Source organism: Cetorhinus maximus, chromosome 18 (assembly GCF_964194155.1).
Source record: "Cetorhinus maximus chromosome 18, sCetMax3.hap1.1, whole genome shotgun sequence".
Lineage (NCBI taxonomy): Eukaryota > Metazoa > Chordata > Chondrichthyes > Lamniformes > Cetorhinidae > Cetorhinus > Cetorhinus maximus.
The window spans coordinates 86,188,179-86,206,071 of record NC_135896.1 but is presented as its reverse complement, the minus strand read 5'-3'; the positions used below and the strand labels follow the sequence as shown (position 1 = coordinate 86,206,071).

The 17,893-nt window shown below is 45.4% G+C and overlaps 1 protein-coding gene across 2 annotated transcripts in view; it reads left to right on the top strand.

The window, feature by feature from the left end:
• LOC144693320 (C-type lectin domain family 18 member A-like) overlaps positions 1-17,893 on the top strand; it is a 75,747-nt gene that overhangs the window by 50,460 nt on the left and 7,394 nt on the right. For both annotated transcript variants that reach the window (XM_078563114.1, XM_078563113.1), the window contains exons 3-7: positions 10,779-11,018; positions 11,728-11,825; positions 13,002-13,123; positions 15,273-15,380; positions 16,066-16,158. In XM_078563114.1, the coding sequence (XP_078419240.1) occupies positions 10,779-11,018; positions 11,728-11,825; positions 13,002-13,123; positions 15,273-15,380; positions 16,066-16,158 (661 nt within the window). The remainder of the gene's footprint in view (positions 1-10,778; positions 11,019-11,727; positions 11,826-13,001; positions 13,124-15,272; positions 15,381-16,065; positions 16,159-17,893) is intronic.

Genomic DNA, 17,893 nt, shown 5'->3' with positions numbered 1-17,893 from the left:
TGAGAGTATTGGAATTGTATTGAGGCATTTGAGAATGTAAGATGCTGTATGGAGAAAAGTTGAAGTTTATTGCACTTTCTGTAATAATCAATCGAAATGCTTTGTACAGTATGTCCTTGCTTAACATCGACTCACTTAACGCTGTTTCACTTTAACATTGTTAATAAAGTAGTGTCAGTATATTGTTTAACGTTCCGGTTTCACTTTAATGTTGTTCGCCACAGACTTCCTCACATTGACGTTCTCACAGTGCTTCTGCACTCACCCTCAGTCCCTCTTCCTCCTGCTTTAGGCCTTGCCTCTCCCCACTTGCCAACTCCTGACCCTGCTTCTCCTGGCCTTAATTGCCCCTGCACCCCCATCCCGCCGCATGCCTCTGTTCTTACCTGAGTCCTCGGGGTCTGTTTATCACTGGCTCCTGCTCCTGGCTTTGCTCCTGAAGTTGCACTATGTCCTGTCCTCCATCTAGTGGTCAGAGTTGGTCAGTGCAGGCAGATGCTCACCTTCTGATCACCTTCTGCCACTAGATGGAGCCTGGTCAATCTAAAAGTACCATGTACTGAGGTGAGTACTGTAATTTTTTAAAAATAATTTAATTCGTTTATTGTATTTCTTTTATATTTAGTGATGTATTTTATTTTGTAAGTTGTTTCAGCCAGGAATACACAGTGCTGCACACATATTGGCCAGTACTTCAACTTGTACATTGTTTTTATCCTCTGGGCGAGAAATGTCCGAAGGAACCTAACTCCAGCTTTAACACCGATTCCCAACGGTTCACTTAATGTCGTTGCACTTAAAGTCACGATTTTCAGGAACACAACATCAACTTTAAGTGAAGACTTATTCTAATGCACTTTTACAAATTTTATGAATAAAGTATATTTTTGGGGGAAAAAAATAGAAATATGAGAGATGCTATCAACATTCACCATTATTATGGAGTAAACTGGACAGCAACTTGCGTCCTCGTTTGTGCGCAGCTAAATGTGGAAATAATGATGTTGCTGTCCGATTGGCTCTGCTTCTCCACAATCTTCAGCACATTTGTGACTCCCCAATATGCATTCACATACATGAGGGGCATGCAATAATGGTGCTTATCCATTGTATACCATTGAACATGGCAGAAAAAATAAGGGCTGTGCGTCCAGGTTTAACTGAATTTTTAGCAGTGCGATAAGACTTAATTACTACCAAACAGTTGCTCTGGCCCTGAAAATTTAATTTTACAGGTGTGGAGTCTCATTCCTTCGGAATCAAATTACTATTGGAGATTTAAAAAAAATAAAGAGTAGAATCTTGCCCTCGTCGGGCGGCGGCGTCCGAGAAGCCGCCCGTGATCGGGGCCGGACTGTGATTTCACGCTGACAGGCCCATTAAGCCCACCCAGCGTGAAACGGGTTGGGGTGGGGTGGGGGGGGGGGGAGGGCAAGAGTGCAAGTTCGCGCATGCGTGCGGTTGCGCGCTGGAAAAGCTCCCTGAGGTACAGAGCGGCCTCAGGGAGATGAAGGTATGAAAAATTAAAAATAAAGATTTTTAAAATGTTATAAAACATGTCCCTGATCATGTGACACTGTCAGATGAGGTAGGGACATGTTATTAATGAAATGTTAACATTTTAATTTAATTTTATTTGCTGTTGGAAGCCTCGTCCCGCCCGTGGATGAGGTTTCCTAAATAACGTGTAGGCCGCTCGGCCTTTTCACCTGCCCGCTGACCGTACGGTTGGACGGACAGCGAAACATTTCTTTCAATTGTAACTTTAATGGCCTTCATAAGCCTTCTAATTGTCGGCCTATGACCGGGAGTGCCCGCCGACCGAAATATCGCCCAAATGCGCGATGACGTTGAGACGCTTGCCCGACATCATCACATGTCATTTTATGCTTGTTTGGGTCGGACGAGCATTGTGTTCCGGCCAAAATAAAAGTCAAAGTCATTACCATTTACTTTTTCTTTCCGTCACTGTTTTCTCTCTCTCATTTTTATTTCCCTTTGCCTCTCTGCTTTGCTTTATGTACGTGAATTTACATTAAATCAAAAATTCTGATTTATACTTCGTGGTCCAAACTCTATGGGGGGGTCATTTTAACCTCCAAAAATGGGTGAATTGGAGTCAGGGGAGTTGTAAAGTTTAAAAATTTATTTCAGTTAAAATTTTTTAAGTATTTTAAAAGGGACAGTGGCAGCATGGCTACAGATTTGAATGAGTGGCAGGAAACTGAGAATAGTGGTGACCGGTTGATTTTCAGACTGGAGGAAGGTATATAGTGGGGTTCCCCAGAAGTCGGTATTAGGACCCCTCCTTTTCCAGATTATATATAAACGACCTAGACTTGAGTGTGCAAGGCACAATTTCAAAATTTGTGGGTGACACAGAAATCGGAAGTATTGTGAACTGCGAGGAGGATAGATAGAGACTCCAAGAGCATAGACCGGCTGGTGGAATGGGCAGATAGGCGACAGATGAGTTATAATGGAGAGAAGTGTGAAACGATGCATTTGGTAGGAAGGACAAGGGGAGCCAATATAAGATAAAGGATACAGTTCTAAAGGGGGTGCAGGAGCAGCGTATATACCCCGGGGGGAATATAGGATTTTGGTTCGGAAGTCACAGATTACCAAAAAGAGGTGTGGGGGGGGTGGGGGGATCAAAGTCATAGGTGATTTTAAAGCAGCTTATTAAGAAGCAGCAGGTTAGATACGATACATCGGCTAAAGAGGCAGGAAAGGCATGCAGTCTGTAACAGATGAGAATGGCTTACTGGTCTTAGATTGGACAAACTGATGGATGAAGTTGGACCTAGAGTTACTAGATGCACCATAGCAACTGGCCAGAGTCTGTCACTAATTCACATGGCCTCTGTCGCTGTCTCCATCCTCTTCAGTCACTGCTTAACACGATCGGGCCTCAGGGGAAAGCACGGCTCGTGGTTACTGTCAGCCTCCGCAATACATCGATTGTGGCTGTCGCGGGCATTCTGGCCCATGAGGTTACAATTAAAACAGTTCACCAGGGCACTCCTTCTCGGCACCGAGTTCTCCAGATTCCTGGTTATGCAACGGGCCCTCAGTGGGCAGCTGCCATAGCCTTAGCCAAGCCGGCAATCCAGGGAAGTTACCATGGACCTGTTCTCATATCATATGGGAGTGGGGGAGCAACTCATTCCAGGGCATTGTCTCAGTTTTATAAACACCCCAAACGCTACAGCCTAATGGCTGGAGGCCTTTCAGAAAGAGGTTCCTGAAGCTCAGGGAGTCAAAATGGTGATCCTCACCCTCCCTCATGCACCAGTAACAACCGTTGAGCTTTTAAGCGAATCCACTTGTGCTTTCAGCAGGGGCCAGTTTGACGTTAACTAGAATTTGGTGAAAGTTAATAGTCTCTTCCCGTAGGGCACCTCCTTAGGTCAGCATCTCCCTCCCTGAGCCAGCCTTTAATCAATATGTCTTGATTGATTTTTCACCTTAACTCTCGGGAGCGTGCAGCTAGGAGAACCTGTTTAAGATCCTTTTGCTCTAACTCCAGGTGTGAACATACAAACATATGAATTAGGAGCAGGAGTAGGCTATTCAGCCCCTCGAACCTGCTCTGCCATTCAATAAGATCGTGGCTGATCTGATTGTGGCCTCAACTCCACACTCCTGCCTACCCCCGATATCCTTTGGCTCCCTTGTTAGTCCAGAATCTGTCTACCTCTGCCTTAAAAATATGAATTGACCCTGCCCCTCACTGCTGCCTCAGAAAGAGAGTTTCAAAGACTCACAATGCTCTGAGAGGAAGACATTCTCCTCGTCTCCATCTTAAATGGGAGACAGAGCACTCTCAACGATATTGTCCCACAAAGGGAAACACCCTCTTGGCATCCACCCTGTCAAGTCCCCTCAGGATCTGATATGTTTCAGTAAGGTCACCTCTCATTCTTTTAAACTCCAATGGATGCAGGCCCAGCCTGTCCAACCTTTCCTCATAAAAGGTAAACCATCCCCACCTCCATCCTAGGTAGCAGCCCAGTGAACCTTCTCTGAACTGCTTCTAACGCTATTATATCCTTTCTTAAATAAGGAGACCAAAACTGTACACAGATACTCTAGATGTGGTCTCACCAACTGTACAACTGTAGCAAGACATCCCTACTTTTATATTCCAATCCTTATTTTGGTGTGAGGAAGGGCGCTGTTCATATCCACTGTCACCCCCAGCTCCTCTTTCAGAGCTGTAACCTCACCTGGGGAAAGGGGTCTGTGCGAGGTCTTGGTGGTGGCCTCTTCTGTCCCTAGTGGACGAAGATGGTTTTTCACCTCTGCCTTCAGTCTCGGCCTTGGTCTGCCCTGTGGTCCTGCCGCGGGTGACCCCCACACACTGACATTCCCTCACCATGTAGGAGAGCCGAACATTCTCAACTGTGTAGCCCCAGCAAGGGCTGGAGTTACCTGCCCTGGTTTTTGAGACAGTCGCCACCGCTGCCCCCTGCTGGCTGATTTATGCCTGAAGATGTTAGATTTCAGCTAAACACAGGACGTGGTCCTTCCCCAGGGGAGGCGACAGTTTGTTGCTGAACTAACTCCCTCAAAGCACCCCCCCCCACCCCCACCTCACCCTTGCATCTTCTAACTTCTCAATGTTTTGTTTCATTGTTTGCTCCAGGTTTTTCCCTTTGTAACAGGTTCTGTCATGTGCCTCCTGGTCCCAACATAACTTATTGTCCAGGACAGAAATGGCCTCTTGCCAACCATTACTTTCCTTTTTCAATGTAGCTACCAGTCCCCTTAAGTCCTTGCTTTTTTATTCAGCTGTGAGGCATGCGCCATAGGCCAACTTATTCTGGACCTTCTTCAACTCAAGTTTGCCTTTCTGACCCTCCTTAGAAAGCCTATCAAGGAGACTCTTGTAATCCCTGTCACACTCATTGACAACCCCCAGAATATCTCTCACCCCCCCAGCGCGCCTGTTTTCTACATTAGGCTATCAGCCGTTCCCTGTAATAGGCTAATACCATTGTATATACTCCTGGCTTTGCTTAGGAACTTCTCCATTTGTGTCTAACTAAGAATGTTGCTTCTTAAGCCTATGGACTCAACCCCAGTGATCCCACTTCTGACAACAGTGTCAGATTTTCGTCTGGGGGATACCCAAAAAGAGGGTCATAGTCATTCAATGATTGGTGATTTTAAAGAAGTTTATTAAGAAGCAACAGTTTAGATAGGATACATAAGCTAAATAGGCAGAGAAGACATGCAACCGATAACAGGCGAGAGTGCTTTACTGGTCCCAGATTGGACGAACGTATAGGGGAAGCAGCCAGGGGATGCTGATTTTATGGCATAACAGTTTACTGGTCCCGCATCGGAAAAACAGATGGATGAACTGATCTCCGTAGCTGGACGTGGAATTCTCTTCTGTTCTCAGACTTCTTGAGCTAGACAAAATGTTAGGCAAAGCCAGCTTGGATCACTCTGAAAGCTTTCCTGTGTCCGGAGTCTTCTTGAGTTAAGGAAGATGTTAAGCCGGAGTCAGCACTGACCTACCTTGAGAAGCTCTTTCTTGTCCAGAGCGATTTTTTGCTCTTGAGGGCCAGTTAATATACCTTATTTTGAGGGGGTGAGTGTCCATTATCAAGGGACAGATATTCAAGGTAGTCCCTCTGGTTTCTCTCGGAAGCCTATGAAGTCAGCTTGTGGCTCAGTGATTGCTAGGACACCCTATTTAACTTTTACTCAGACAGTTGGGTTGCATATGGGTCACGCTTCCCCTCACCACCCCCCAACCACCTTATCGGGTTTAGGAAGATCTTGTTTCAGGTCCTCTGCTGCAGACATGTCCTTGTCTTTGGCAGAGATGACAAGCTGTGGTTTCCTGGGCTTGTCAATCCAGGAAGCTTTCTTCATAAGAGGGAGAGAGAGAGCTATTCCTATAATAATCAATAAATCTCTTAAGATTTTATAAGCTTATTCACCTATGATTTCTCACAGAGTGTGTGTGCACAAATTGTTATGGTGGCAGGGCAGATTAAGGAAGTGGTTAATAAGGATCCTGAGCTTTGTAAATAGAGGCGTTCCAACAAGACAGAATCTAATCATCTCTCTTTGACATTCAATGGCATTAGCATTGCTGAATCCCCCACTATCAGCATCCTGGGGATTACCATTGACCAGAAACTGAACTGGACCAGCCATATAAATACCATGGCTACAAGAGCAGGTCAGAGACTAGGAATTCTGAGGCGAATAGCTCACCTCCTGACTCCCTGAAGCCTGTCCACCATCTACAAGGCAAGAGTCAGGAGTGTGATTGAATACTCTCTACTTGCCTGGATGAATGCAGCCCCAACAACTCTCAAGAAGTTTGACATCATCCAGGACAAAACAGCCCACTTGATTGGCACCCCATCCACCACCTTAAATATTCACTCCCTCCACTAACAACGCACAGTGACAGCAGTGTGCACCACCTACAAGATGCACTGAAGCAACTCACCAAGGTTCCTTCAACAGTACCGTCCAAACCTGTGACCTCTACCACATAGAAGGACAAGGGCAGCAGATAGTTGGGAACACCACCACCTGGAAGTTCCTCTCCAAGCCATTCATCATCCTGACTTGGAACCATATTACCATTCCTTTACTATCAGGGTCAAAATCCTGGAACTTCCTCCCTAACAGCACTTCAGGTGTACCTGCACCACATACACTGCAGCAGTTCAGGAAGGCAGCCACCACCACCTTCTCAAGGGCAATTAGGGAAGGGCAATAAATGCTGGCTTAAAAGAATTTTTGAAAAAAACATAAGCAAGGAAGTTATGAACCTATAGAGAGCATTAGTTTGGCCTCAGCTTTATTTTTATTCATTCATGGGATGTAGGCATCACTGTCTAGTCCAGCCCTAATTGCTCTTGTTCAGAGGGCATTTAAGAATCAACCACATTGCTGTGGGCCTGGAGTCACATAGAGCAGGTAAGGACAGCAGATTTTAATGAACCAGATGGATTTTTATGACAATGGTTTTAATTCCAGATTTTTATTGGTGTGGTGGGGTTTGAACCTGGGTCCCCAGAGCATTGCCCTGGTCTCTGGAATACTAGCCCAGTGACATTATGACTATGCCACTGCCTCCCCTGGAGTTCTGTGTCCAATTCTGAACCCCACACATTAGGATGGATGTGAAGGCACTGGAGAGAGTGCAGAAAAGAATTATGAGACTGGCTCTGGGGATGAGAGACTTCAGTTACATGGTTAGATTGGCAAAGCTGGGGGGCGTTCTTCTTACAGGAGAGAAGGTTGAGAGGAGATTAGATATAGACATTCAAAATCATGAGGGATCTGGTCGAGTGGATAGGAGAAATTGGTCCCATTGGTGGAAGAATTGAGGACCAGAGGACACTGACATTGGGAGATTAGCAAAAAAGAAACACAGGCAACATGAGGAGAATCCTCTCTCCGCAGTGAGTGGTTAGGATCTGGAATGCACTGCCTGAGAGTGTGGTCGAGGTTGATTCAGTCATGGCTTTCAGAAGGGAATTGAATAATTATCTGGAAAGGAGGACATTACAGGACCTCAGGGAAAGATGGGGAGTGGGACTAGCTCAGTGGCTGTTACAGAGAGTCATGACAGGCTAAATAGGCTCCTCTGCGGTCACTATGCTCTGATTCTGGACCCTGCCTACTTCTTGGTTTATGAGAAGTGGACAAAGCGTGAGCAGCGAACCTGCTCCCAAGGGGCGGGTTGGGCATTGAAACATTTCAATGAGGCTGCAAACCAGTCTTACAGGTTTAATCCTAGATAGCTGGGCTTTTCAGGCCTCTGGAAACCTGGCCGCTGAAGGCAGATGAGGACAGTGTTGGGGAGAGGGTCGGTGCCTTTACAGCACTACTTGTAGGCTTGGAGGAGCAGCCATGCTTTCCCATGGCCTCCCAAGCTACCTTCTCCCTTCTTTGGGGCCTGCGTGTCTCAGTCAGGACTCTTCAGTCTGATGGGTTGAAGAACTGTGCTGTTGCTTGTCCTGCTCTGCAGATCCCAGTAGAGATCAATACTTCGAGAAAGATCCCTAAATACCTCAAGTTACCACTCAAATGCCTCTAAAAAGTTAGCGTAATAAAGGTGAGCACTGGTCCACTAAATCTAGGCCAATATTTCAGGAATAAACAGGATACTTTAGAATGATTTAAAAATGGCTCTTCCATGCAATATTGAAATTCGGAATTTAATTAAGGAGCATCTAAGCAGCCATGGGTCTGCTTCCCCTGAGGTGCTGCAGTCCTGATATTGACATAGTTTGGCCGGAAAGGAAAAGCTTGCACTTGTATAGCACCTTTCACAACCTCAGCATGTCCCGAAGTACTTTTGAAATGTAGTCACTGTTGCAATGTAGGAAATGCTGGAGGATAAAACAGTGGAAAACTAGTGGGAAGCACTAAAAAGTGAGATCCTAATTGTACAAAGTAGACATGTCCCCTTCAAAAATAAGAGTGGTACTGCCAAATCTAGACCCCCCTGGTCGCCGAGAAGAATACAGGGGAAGATCAAACAGAAAAAGAAAGCATACGATAGGCACAAAGAACTAAGCACTGCAGATAGCCTAGACAAATATAGGAAGTGCAGGGACGAAGTAAAAAAAGGAAATAAGGAAATCAAAGAGAGGGCATGAAAAAAGATTAGCAAGTAAAGTTAAAGATAACCCAAAGATGTTTTACCAATACATTAATGCTAAAAGGTTAGTTAAGGAAAAAGTGGGACCTATCAGAGATGACGATGGAAACTTGTGTGTAGATGCAGAAGCTGTGGGAAGGGTTTTGAATGAATATTTTGTCTCCATGTTTACAAAGGAAAGGGAGGATGTAGATATAGTAGTCCAGGAGGAACACTGCGAGATATTGGATGGGATAGTCATAAAGAGAGAGGAAGTACTCGAAGGGTTGAAATCCTTGAAAGTTGCTAAGTCATCAGGGCCAGATGGATTGTTTCCAAGGCTGCTGAAGGAAGCCAGGGAGGAGATAGCAGATGCTCTGAGGATGACTTTCCAATCTTCACTAGATACAGGGGAGGTACCGGAGGACTGGAGAAATGCAAACGTAGTTCCATTGTTTAAAAAGGGATCAAAGGAAATGCCAAACAATTATAGGCCAGTTAGTCTTACATCAGTGGTGAGCAAATTAGTAGATTCAATCCTGAGAGATAGGATTAACTGTTAGGTGGAAAGGCATGGACTAGTCAGGGATGATCAGCATGGATTTGTTAAAGGAAGGTCTTGGCTCACAAATTTGATTGAATTCTTTGAGGAAGTGACAAGAAGGGTTGATGAAGGTAGTGCAGTGGATGTTGTGTACATGAGTAAGGCATTTGACAAGGTCCCACATGGCAGATTGGTCAGGAAAGTAAAAGCCCATGGGATTCAGGGTAATGTGGCAAACTGGATAAAAGTTTGGCTTTGTAACAGGAAACAACTGGTAATGGACGATGGATGCCCTTGCGAATGGAAAGTTGTCTCAAGTGGTGTTCCACAGGGCTTGGTGTTGGGACACTTGCTGTTTGTGTTATATATTAACGATTTGGACGTGAATGTGGGGGGCACGATTGGGAAATTTACAGATGACACAAAGATTGGCTGAGTAGTGGATAGTGTAGAGGATAGCCATAATCTCCAAAACGATATAGATGGGTTGGTGGAGTGGGCGGTAAAGTGGCAGATGGATTTTAACATAGAGAAGTGTGATGTCACACATTTAGGGAAGTGAAACAGTTACAGGGATTACGCAATAAATGGGAATATACTAAGAGGGGTAGATGAAGTGAGAGATCTTGGTGTACAAGTACACAGGTCCCTGAAGGCAGCAGTTCAAGTAGACAAGGTTGTAAAGAAGGCATATGGAATGCTGTCCTTCACTGGCAGAGGTATAGAATATAAAAGTAAGGATATAATGTTGGAATTGTATAAAACACTGGTGAGGCCACAACTGGAGTGTTGTGTGCAGTTCTGGTCACCACATTACAGGAAGGACGTAATAGCTCTGGAGAGAATGCAGAGGAGGTTTACAAGAATGTTGCCAGGGTTAGAAAAGTGTAGCTACGAGGAGAGATTGGATAGGTTGGGGTTATTTTCCTTAGAACAAAGAAGGCTGAGAGGTGACTTGATTGAGGTGTACAAAATTATGAGGGGAATAGGTAGAGTGGACAGGATAAAATTGTTTCCCTTGGTGGAGAATTCTAGAACCAGGGGACATAGATTCAAGATAAGTGGCAGAAGGTGTAGGGGGATATGAGGAAGAACTATTTTATGCAGAGGGAAGTGGGTGTCTGGAATTCGCTGCCCAAGTTGGTGGTAGAGGCAACAACTCTAAACTCTTTTAAAAAGTACCTGGATCTGCACCTTAAGCGCTGTAAGCTGCAAGGCTATGGGCCAGGTGCAGGAAGGTGGGATTAGAAAGGGCACCTGGATGTCCTCGGGCTGACATGGACAAGAATGGCTTCCTTCTGTGCTGAAACTTTTCTATGGTTCTATGCGGCAGCCAATTTGCACACAGCAAGCTCCCTCAAACAGCAATGTGATTGTGAGCAGAGAACCTGTTTTCAGGTTGTTGGCTGAGGGATAAATATTGGTCCAGGAAAACAGGGTGAACCCCTCTGACCTTTGAAATAGTACAGTGGGATTATCTGACAGGACCGACAGGGCCCTGTTTTTAATACCTCATCTGAAAGATGGAAGCCGTGAACATGGGAAAGCACTATTTGTCTGGACAGTGTAAATGTTCTCTTATCCTCAGCTGTTTTCCCCCTGCAGGAATGGAGTGAGAAGCTCGCCCGACTGGCACAGCTGAGGGCAGGGAGCTGCCACCGGAAGCACCAGGACCAGAGGGCTCAGAGGGAAGAGGCGGAGGAGATCGGCTGGAATTATCACTCCTCGCTGGACGGGACGATGTCTGTCCCTGACGTCATTGACGTGTGGTTCCGGGAGGCTCAGAACTATCACTACCACACGGGTCAGTGCAAATACAACGCCTCCTGCCACCATTATACTCAGGTTGGTGTCCACAAACCGAGCAAACTGCCTCCATTTACAGCAGAACTCAAGACCGTCCATCTGTACTGCCCACCTTAAGTTAATTGGCGAATTTTTGAAATACCTATGTCTTTTCACACTGACTGGCACATGCAGCGTCACCTAACTTATTTTGTGCTGTTTGCGCTGTTATGTACCACTATGTCCTGTTGTGTGCCATTCACCATCCTGTGCTATGTCCTGTCTTGCCTTATGACTGACTCTGTGTCCTGCCCTGTGCTATATCCTGTCCTATGCTCTATTCTAGAGAGCCAGTTGGTGAAAAGTGGACCTGGAGCCAATGTTTATGCAATTTTATATTTATTTACGGAGATATGCATTGCAAGCATACACCTCCTAATACAACAGGCACAATTTTAATGTGTCTATGTATAGGGTTCAAGTGAATTCCCTTTCATGCCCATCACCTGCATACAATCAAACACAATTAATATACAACTAACAATTGTGTCATGTGCCCTTCATCTGCCTTGTGCTATTCTCTGCCCTATGTTTTGCCCTTTGCCCTGTGTCATGCCTTTTGGCCTGTGCTCTATGCTCTTTGCCCTGTGCACTGCCTCCAAGGGTTACTCAGTCCCAATTACAGCTGGCTTTCTAGTGTCCAGCCGGTGAAAGTAAAGTTAAAGGAGGAGATGAAGAGAGCCCTGATGTCCTTGTATTTATTTTACAGCTTGTCTGGGCTACCTCCAGCAAGGTCGGATGTGGGAAACACACTTGTTTTCAGAATGGAGAGTGGATGGAGGTTGTTATCTGTGCCTATTCCCCAGGGTAAGATGCTATTAATGGTACGGTTGCCAACTCTAGTTTGGATATATTCCTGGAGTGACCTCCCCCCTCCAATGGCCCTATCTGCCATTGGTCTCCTGAAATGTCCATCATGATGCCCCAACTCTCCATGCCTAATTGGAAAGTGGAATGGATTCTCCACTTCCTAATGAGATCATTCCTTTCTGTCAGTCAAACAGCCTTTTTCAGCCTCCAATACTCTTACAGCCAACAAACAAGAATTTTAAATAATTCTTTAAAAAAATACAGCCATTTGCAATGGCTCAGTGGTAGCACTCTAACCTCCGTGTTGGAAGGTCAAGTCCCCACTCCAAATACTTGAACACAAAACCTGGGAAGGAACAAATTGAAGCCTTAATGCAAGTTCTACTGCCCCCACTCCGTGGTGTGACTGAGTTTTTTTTATTTGTTCATGGGATGTGGGTATCGCTGGCTGGGCCAGCATTTATTGCCCATCGCTAATTGCCCCTTGAGAAGGTGGTGGTGAGCTGCCTTCTTGAACTGCTGCAGTCCATGTGGTGTAGGTACACCCACAGTGCTGTTAGGGAGGGAGTTCCAGGATTTAGACCCAGCAACAGTGAAGGAACAGCAATATATTTCCAAGTCAGGATGTTGTGTGGCTTGGAGGGGAACTTCCAGGTGGTGGTGTTCCCATGTGTCTGCATATGCAAAAATCTTTCCATTCTGTACCAGGTCACTACCCAATCGAATGAGCCTACTAGACGTGGTAGGCGGATGTACCAGACCATGCTTGGCATTGCTTCTTAGAGAGCACTGAACACAGTCATAACTCAGAGTGGATGGATTTGAAGTTCTGGGTACTAAGGAGAACTATGTTGGCACTGTGGGTCAGTACACTAACCTTTCACCTCTGGCGATAGGGGGGGATCAGATTGGTACCAGATTGATGGATGGTGTCCTCCCCTCACCGGCAGTATTAACCCTATTTGCTGTAGCAACAGGAGTAGGCCAAATGGAGCCTGAGTTGCCACTATGTAAAATGGTCCAATAGAATACAAGTGTGAGCTACTTTGCCAGTGCATTGAATGCAGCTCAACACATTGCCCTGGTTTCCAGTCTAAGATTTGCATTGTTCAGTTTGGTGCAATAGTCTGGATTCCGTCGGTCGCTTCTTACTTGTCATTGTTTGTGTTTCAGGGGAAACTGGGAAATCAATGGAAGAACAATCATTCCTTATAAAGAAGGGGCTTCATGCTCTCTCTGCACCTCCCGCATGTCAGGCTGTTTCAAATCCTGGGACCACCATGGCGGACTGTGTGGTGAGCAGCTGCAGTGACACAGTTTTCCTGTTATATTCCACACCACTGAGACTCTGCATAATAATCCTCTGTTATTACAAATCGCGCTGTCAGAGGCTCTGTTGTTACCAACCACAGATTGACATAAACTCTTATCATTGCAAACCTGTCACTATTACAGACTCTTTTTGTCTAAGTCAGGTTCAATGTATCCTCATGATTGACTGGGTGATACCTTCAGAGCTCAACATTTAAGCCAATGTGTTCCAAATATTTGGAGAAATTATGGAGATTGTTAAAAATGGCGATTGAGCTTATGTCAACCAGTGGCTTGTGATAAGGTTTTTTTGATAAGACATATTTCCTTAAAGAGGCACAGAAAGTGAATGTGCAACTAGACTAATACAGGCGTTAGCCCAGTTATTTTTGTTGGGTTAAAAGCCTGGACAGAAGATTGGCATGTAAACACACAAGAATGTTTTCCCTTTACTAATATCAGCAATGATTTCTAGGTTAGTCTTCAGTTAAAGGCCTTCACTCATCACACCTGAAACTTAAAGTCTTTACTTATCACTCGTTAAACATAAAGGGTGGATTTTCACAGAGATAGGAAGACCCTGTGAACCTTTGAAAATGGTGGGCAGGACCAGATGTGGAAGTCCCACCCCCATTTCCGGCAGATCACTTTATGGCAGTAGGAGAAAGGGGGCGGGGCATGATTCACACAGGAGGGAAACCCAAACTCAGAAGTGCCGTCAGTTCAGAGTTCAAACAGACTCCATTTTGGCTATTGTAAGGGCCTTAGCCTGCAGTGTTGGACTCTCAACTTGATTGAGTAGATGTAAATGCTGTTAAAGAGTGGATAAGATCTGTACAACTGTCATGATCTAAAGTTTTTTTTTAAATACCTCATTCTTTAAACTTTGAAAAAAACACACAGGCTGCAACTGTCAGTGAGAGTTTAAAAAAAACCCTTTGCTGGACTGCTTTGACTGACAGGCATAAAGCATCTAGTTGTGCAATTTCAATAAAGCTTTTTTTTTTGCCATTTCCCAAGAGCTGGCACTGCGTTATTATGATTGCTTGGCTGAGTTTCAGAAGCTACAATTTATCTCAGTAGGGAGTTCTGCGCTCATAGTTTGATTGACAGTTTAAAGAGTCTATTAAAGGATTAGCTGTCTTTGATGTGGGATCAGAATAGAAGTTTGTTTTTACAAGGGATTAGCCACTTGAGGAGGTGTAAAAGCTTTGAATGGATTCCATGAATGGGTGGGCTCAACTGTATCCTGCACCTGCCTCCCTGGAACGCAAATTGTGCGTTTTTTGCCGAGGTGGACCTGGCAAGTTGGCAAAATTCCAGACTTGAGCTACCCACCTTGGTAGCCAAAATCTGGCCCAATGTCTTCACCCTCAGACTTAAAGTCTTCATCTGTTACATTTAGTGTTTTTAAACTAAGAAACATCCCACATGGTGTCACTTGTGTATTTGATTGATTAGAGCACTCTGGATTTACAGTGATCCACAGGAAGCTATGAGTGTATGGAGCAATCTGGATTGACTGCTACAGCTGACAGGAGAAGCTCACTGCCTGATTTTCCATCTTGTCCCAGGAACTCCGGTCCACTGGAGTTTCCCAACCTAACACCAGAGAAACATCTATTTGAGAACCCTTACCTCATCTCTCCTCAAAACTCTGATATTCATCTAGTATCAATGTAGGATAGTGAAAATATTTCAGAATCTTTATTCACTTCAGTTTCTGTTTCAATTGTAAGTGAAACAGAAAAACAAAGAACAGCAGTCTCTTTTCTCAGTCTGCCTCGGTGATAGCACTTTCATTCCTTGATTCAGACGCTTGTGGTTCACACCTTACTCTGGAAACTTGAACAGGCTCCCATTCCCAGCGCAGCACTAAGGGAGTGCTGCATTGTCAGAGGTGCTGTCCTTCGAAATAGACATTAAACAAAAGCCCTGCCAGCCTTTTCAAGTGGATGTAAAAGATCCTGTGACACCATTTTGAAGAAGGGCAGGGGACCTCTCCCCAGTGCCCTGGCCAATATTTATCCCTCAGCCAGCATCAGTAAAACAGATGCTCTGGTCATTAGCACGTTTCTGCTTGTGGGATCCTGCTGTACGTTATGTAAATAGTCTTTCCTTCTTTTCTTCCAGAGGTCCCCAGGAACCCATGTCGGATGAGCTGCAGCAACAGAGGCCAGCTGAACATGAGCTTGTGTCGATGTGAGTGTTTACCAGGATTCACTGGGAGATATTGCCAAGGTACGTACAAAGAATGAGGAAGTGGGACCCGTTCACCCCTTTGTATTGTGAAGCTCCTGACTGCTTTTCCTCTTCCTTTGAAAAAGAAAGACTTGTGTTGATCATGATCTCAAAGCATTTGGCAGCCAATGAGGTACAAAGTATAGTCACGTCTACAATTTAGAGAACACAGCAGTTTGCAATGTTCCATAATCAGTAATGAGATATTGACCACTTTTTCTGGTGTTGGCTGAGAGATAAATATTGGCTGGGAGACCAGGGAGAACCCCCTTGCTCTTCCTCAAACACTGCTCTGGGAACTTTAACATTCACCTGACAAGACAGGTGTAGCCTCAGTTTAACAGCTCATTCGAAAAGGTAGCATCTCCATATTGCTGCACTTACTCAGTACTACATTGGGAATGCCAGCCTAGATCTTGTGTGTTTTTTTCTCTCTCTGGTGTAGGAATTGAACCCATAATCTTTTGACCGAGGGGGCGAGAGGACTACTCGCTGAACCATAATGGAGAAGAGTATGGCAGCTTAGCCTATTGATTAGAGTTCTGAATGATAAGATTCAATGGGAAAGGGTTTAGTCTATTGGAATCCTAGACAATAGCTCGTGTTCTGCAGCTTAATGGGGACAGATTGGACCATTGAGATGTTATGCATGGTCTCTCTTGACGAATCTTCTTTTCTCTTCCAGTCAGGTGCAGTATGCAGTGCATTCACGGAAAGTACAGACCAGAAGAATGCTCCTGCATGTGTGATGTGGGATTTGGTGGTGCCGTCTGTGGGGGTGAGTGGCAACAGATTCACATCGAGGCCCAGGATGATAGTTGCAGAATGGCTTAAGAGTAACAAACACCTGTCAGTTAACAAGCTATCACAGATGGGTTCACCATCAACACATCACAAATACCTCAAAACTAGGATTAGGATTTACAATTAGGCTTAAAGGTTAGAGTTAATATTTAAGGTTATGTCCCGGGTTTAGGCTCAGAGTTAAGATTAGGCTTCATGGTAAGGTTAGGAATTGAGGCTAGACTTAGGGGTTAGGGTTAGTATTAAGGTTAGGTACAGTGTCTCTTGGCAAGTCAAGGTTATCTACTCAGAGATCCTGGAGCATACCAATTCTGTCAGCATATTTTTATTACTAAGTCAATGGTGTTTGTGATGGCTTTACCACATTCATTAGGTGGTTGAGGGCCGTATACCCAAAGATTTTCTGTATGGTGAATTGGCCACTGGGTCACAACCTGCAGGGTATCCAGTTCTCCACTACAAGAACACCAGCAAGTGAGATATGAAGGTGGTGAACCTTGACACAAATAACTAGGAGACAGTCCCCGATAGCCCTGACTGCTGGAGACTGTCTGTTTGGAAGGTAACTGGAAGAGATAAGGAGAAGTAAAAAGCTCACCTGGTCAAGAAGAGGGCCCAGGTAAAACAGAGGCCACCGTATCCTGCACCTTCTCAGCCCATTGTCTTCCTCTGCAGCAGGGAAAAAAGAAGACATGATCCTACCTTCCAAAATGGCGCCTCTGACATGCCTTCCTTTTTCCTTAACTGAGGGTTCCCCTCAATTGTGGTTGACAGGGCCTTCAACCGTGTCCGACCCAGCTCCCATGCCTCTGCCCTCACCCCTTCTCCTCCCTCCCAGAACCATGATAGGGTCTCCCTTGTCCTCACTTTTCACCCCACCAGCCTCCATATTCAAAGGATCATCCTCTGCCATTTCCGCCAACTCCAGCATGATGCCACCACCAAACACATCTTCCCTTCACCCCCTGTCGGCATTCCATAGGGACTGTTCTCTCTGGGACACCCTGGCCCACTCCTCCATCACCCCCAACACCTCAACCCCCTCCCATGACACCTTCCCATGCAATCGCAGAAGGTGCAACACCTGCCCCTTTACCTCCTCTCTCATCACAGTCCAAGGTCCCAAGCACTCCTTTCAGGTGAAGCAGCATTTCACTTGCACTTCCCTCAATTTAGTCTACTGCATTTGCTGTTCCCAATGCGGTCTCCTCTACATTGGAGAGACCAAACGCAGACTGGGTGACCGCTTTGCAGAACACCTTCGATCTGTCCGCAAGCATGACCCAGACCTCCCTGTCGCTTGCCATTTCAACACACCACCCTGCTCTCATACCCACATGTCCGTTGTTGGCCTGCTTCAATGTTCCAGTGAAGCCCAACGTAAACTGGAGGAACAGCACCTCATCTTCCGACTAGGCATTTTACAGTCTTCCGGACTTAACACTGAGTTCAACAACTTCAGACCACGAGCTCCCTCCTACATCTTCAACCCTTTTTTAATCCATTTTAAATTTTGTTATTTATCTATTCATTTTTTAAATCTATGTTTTATCCTTTTCCCCAACCCTTCCCCCCGCCTCGCACACTCTCCCCTCCCCCCTCCCCCCGCCACCCACAGGGCTAGCTGTAACTTATTCTTATGTTTTGCTTTCACAGTGCTTGTTCTGCTATTAACACAATCTGCTATCTTACCTTTATGCCACTATCAG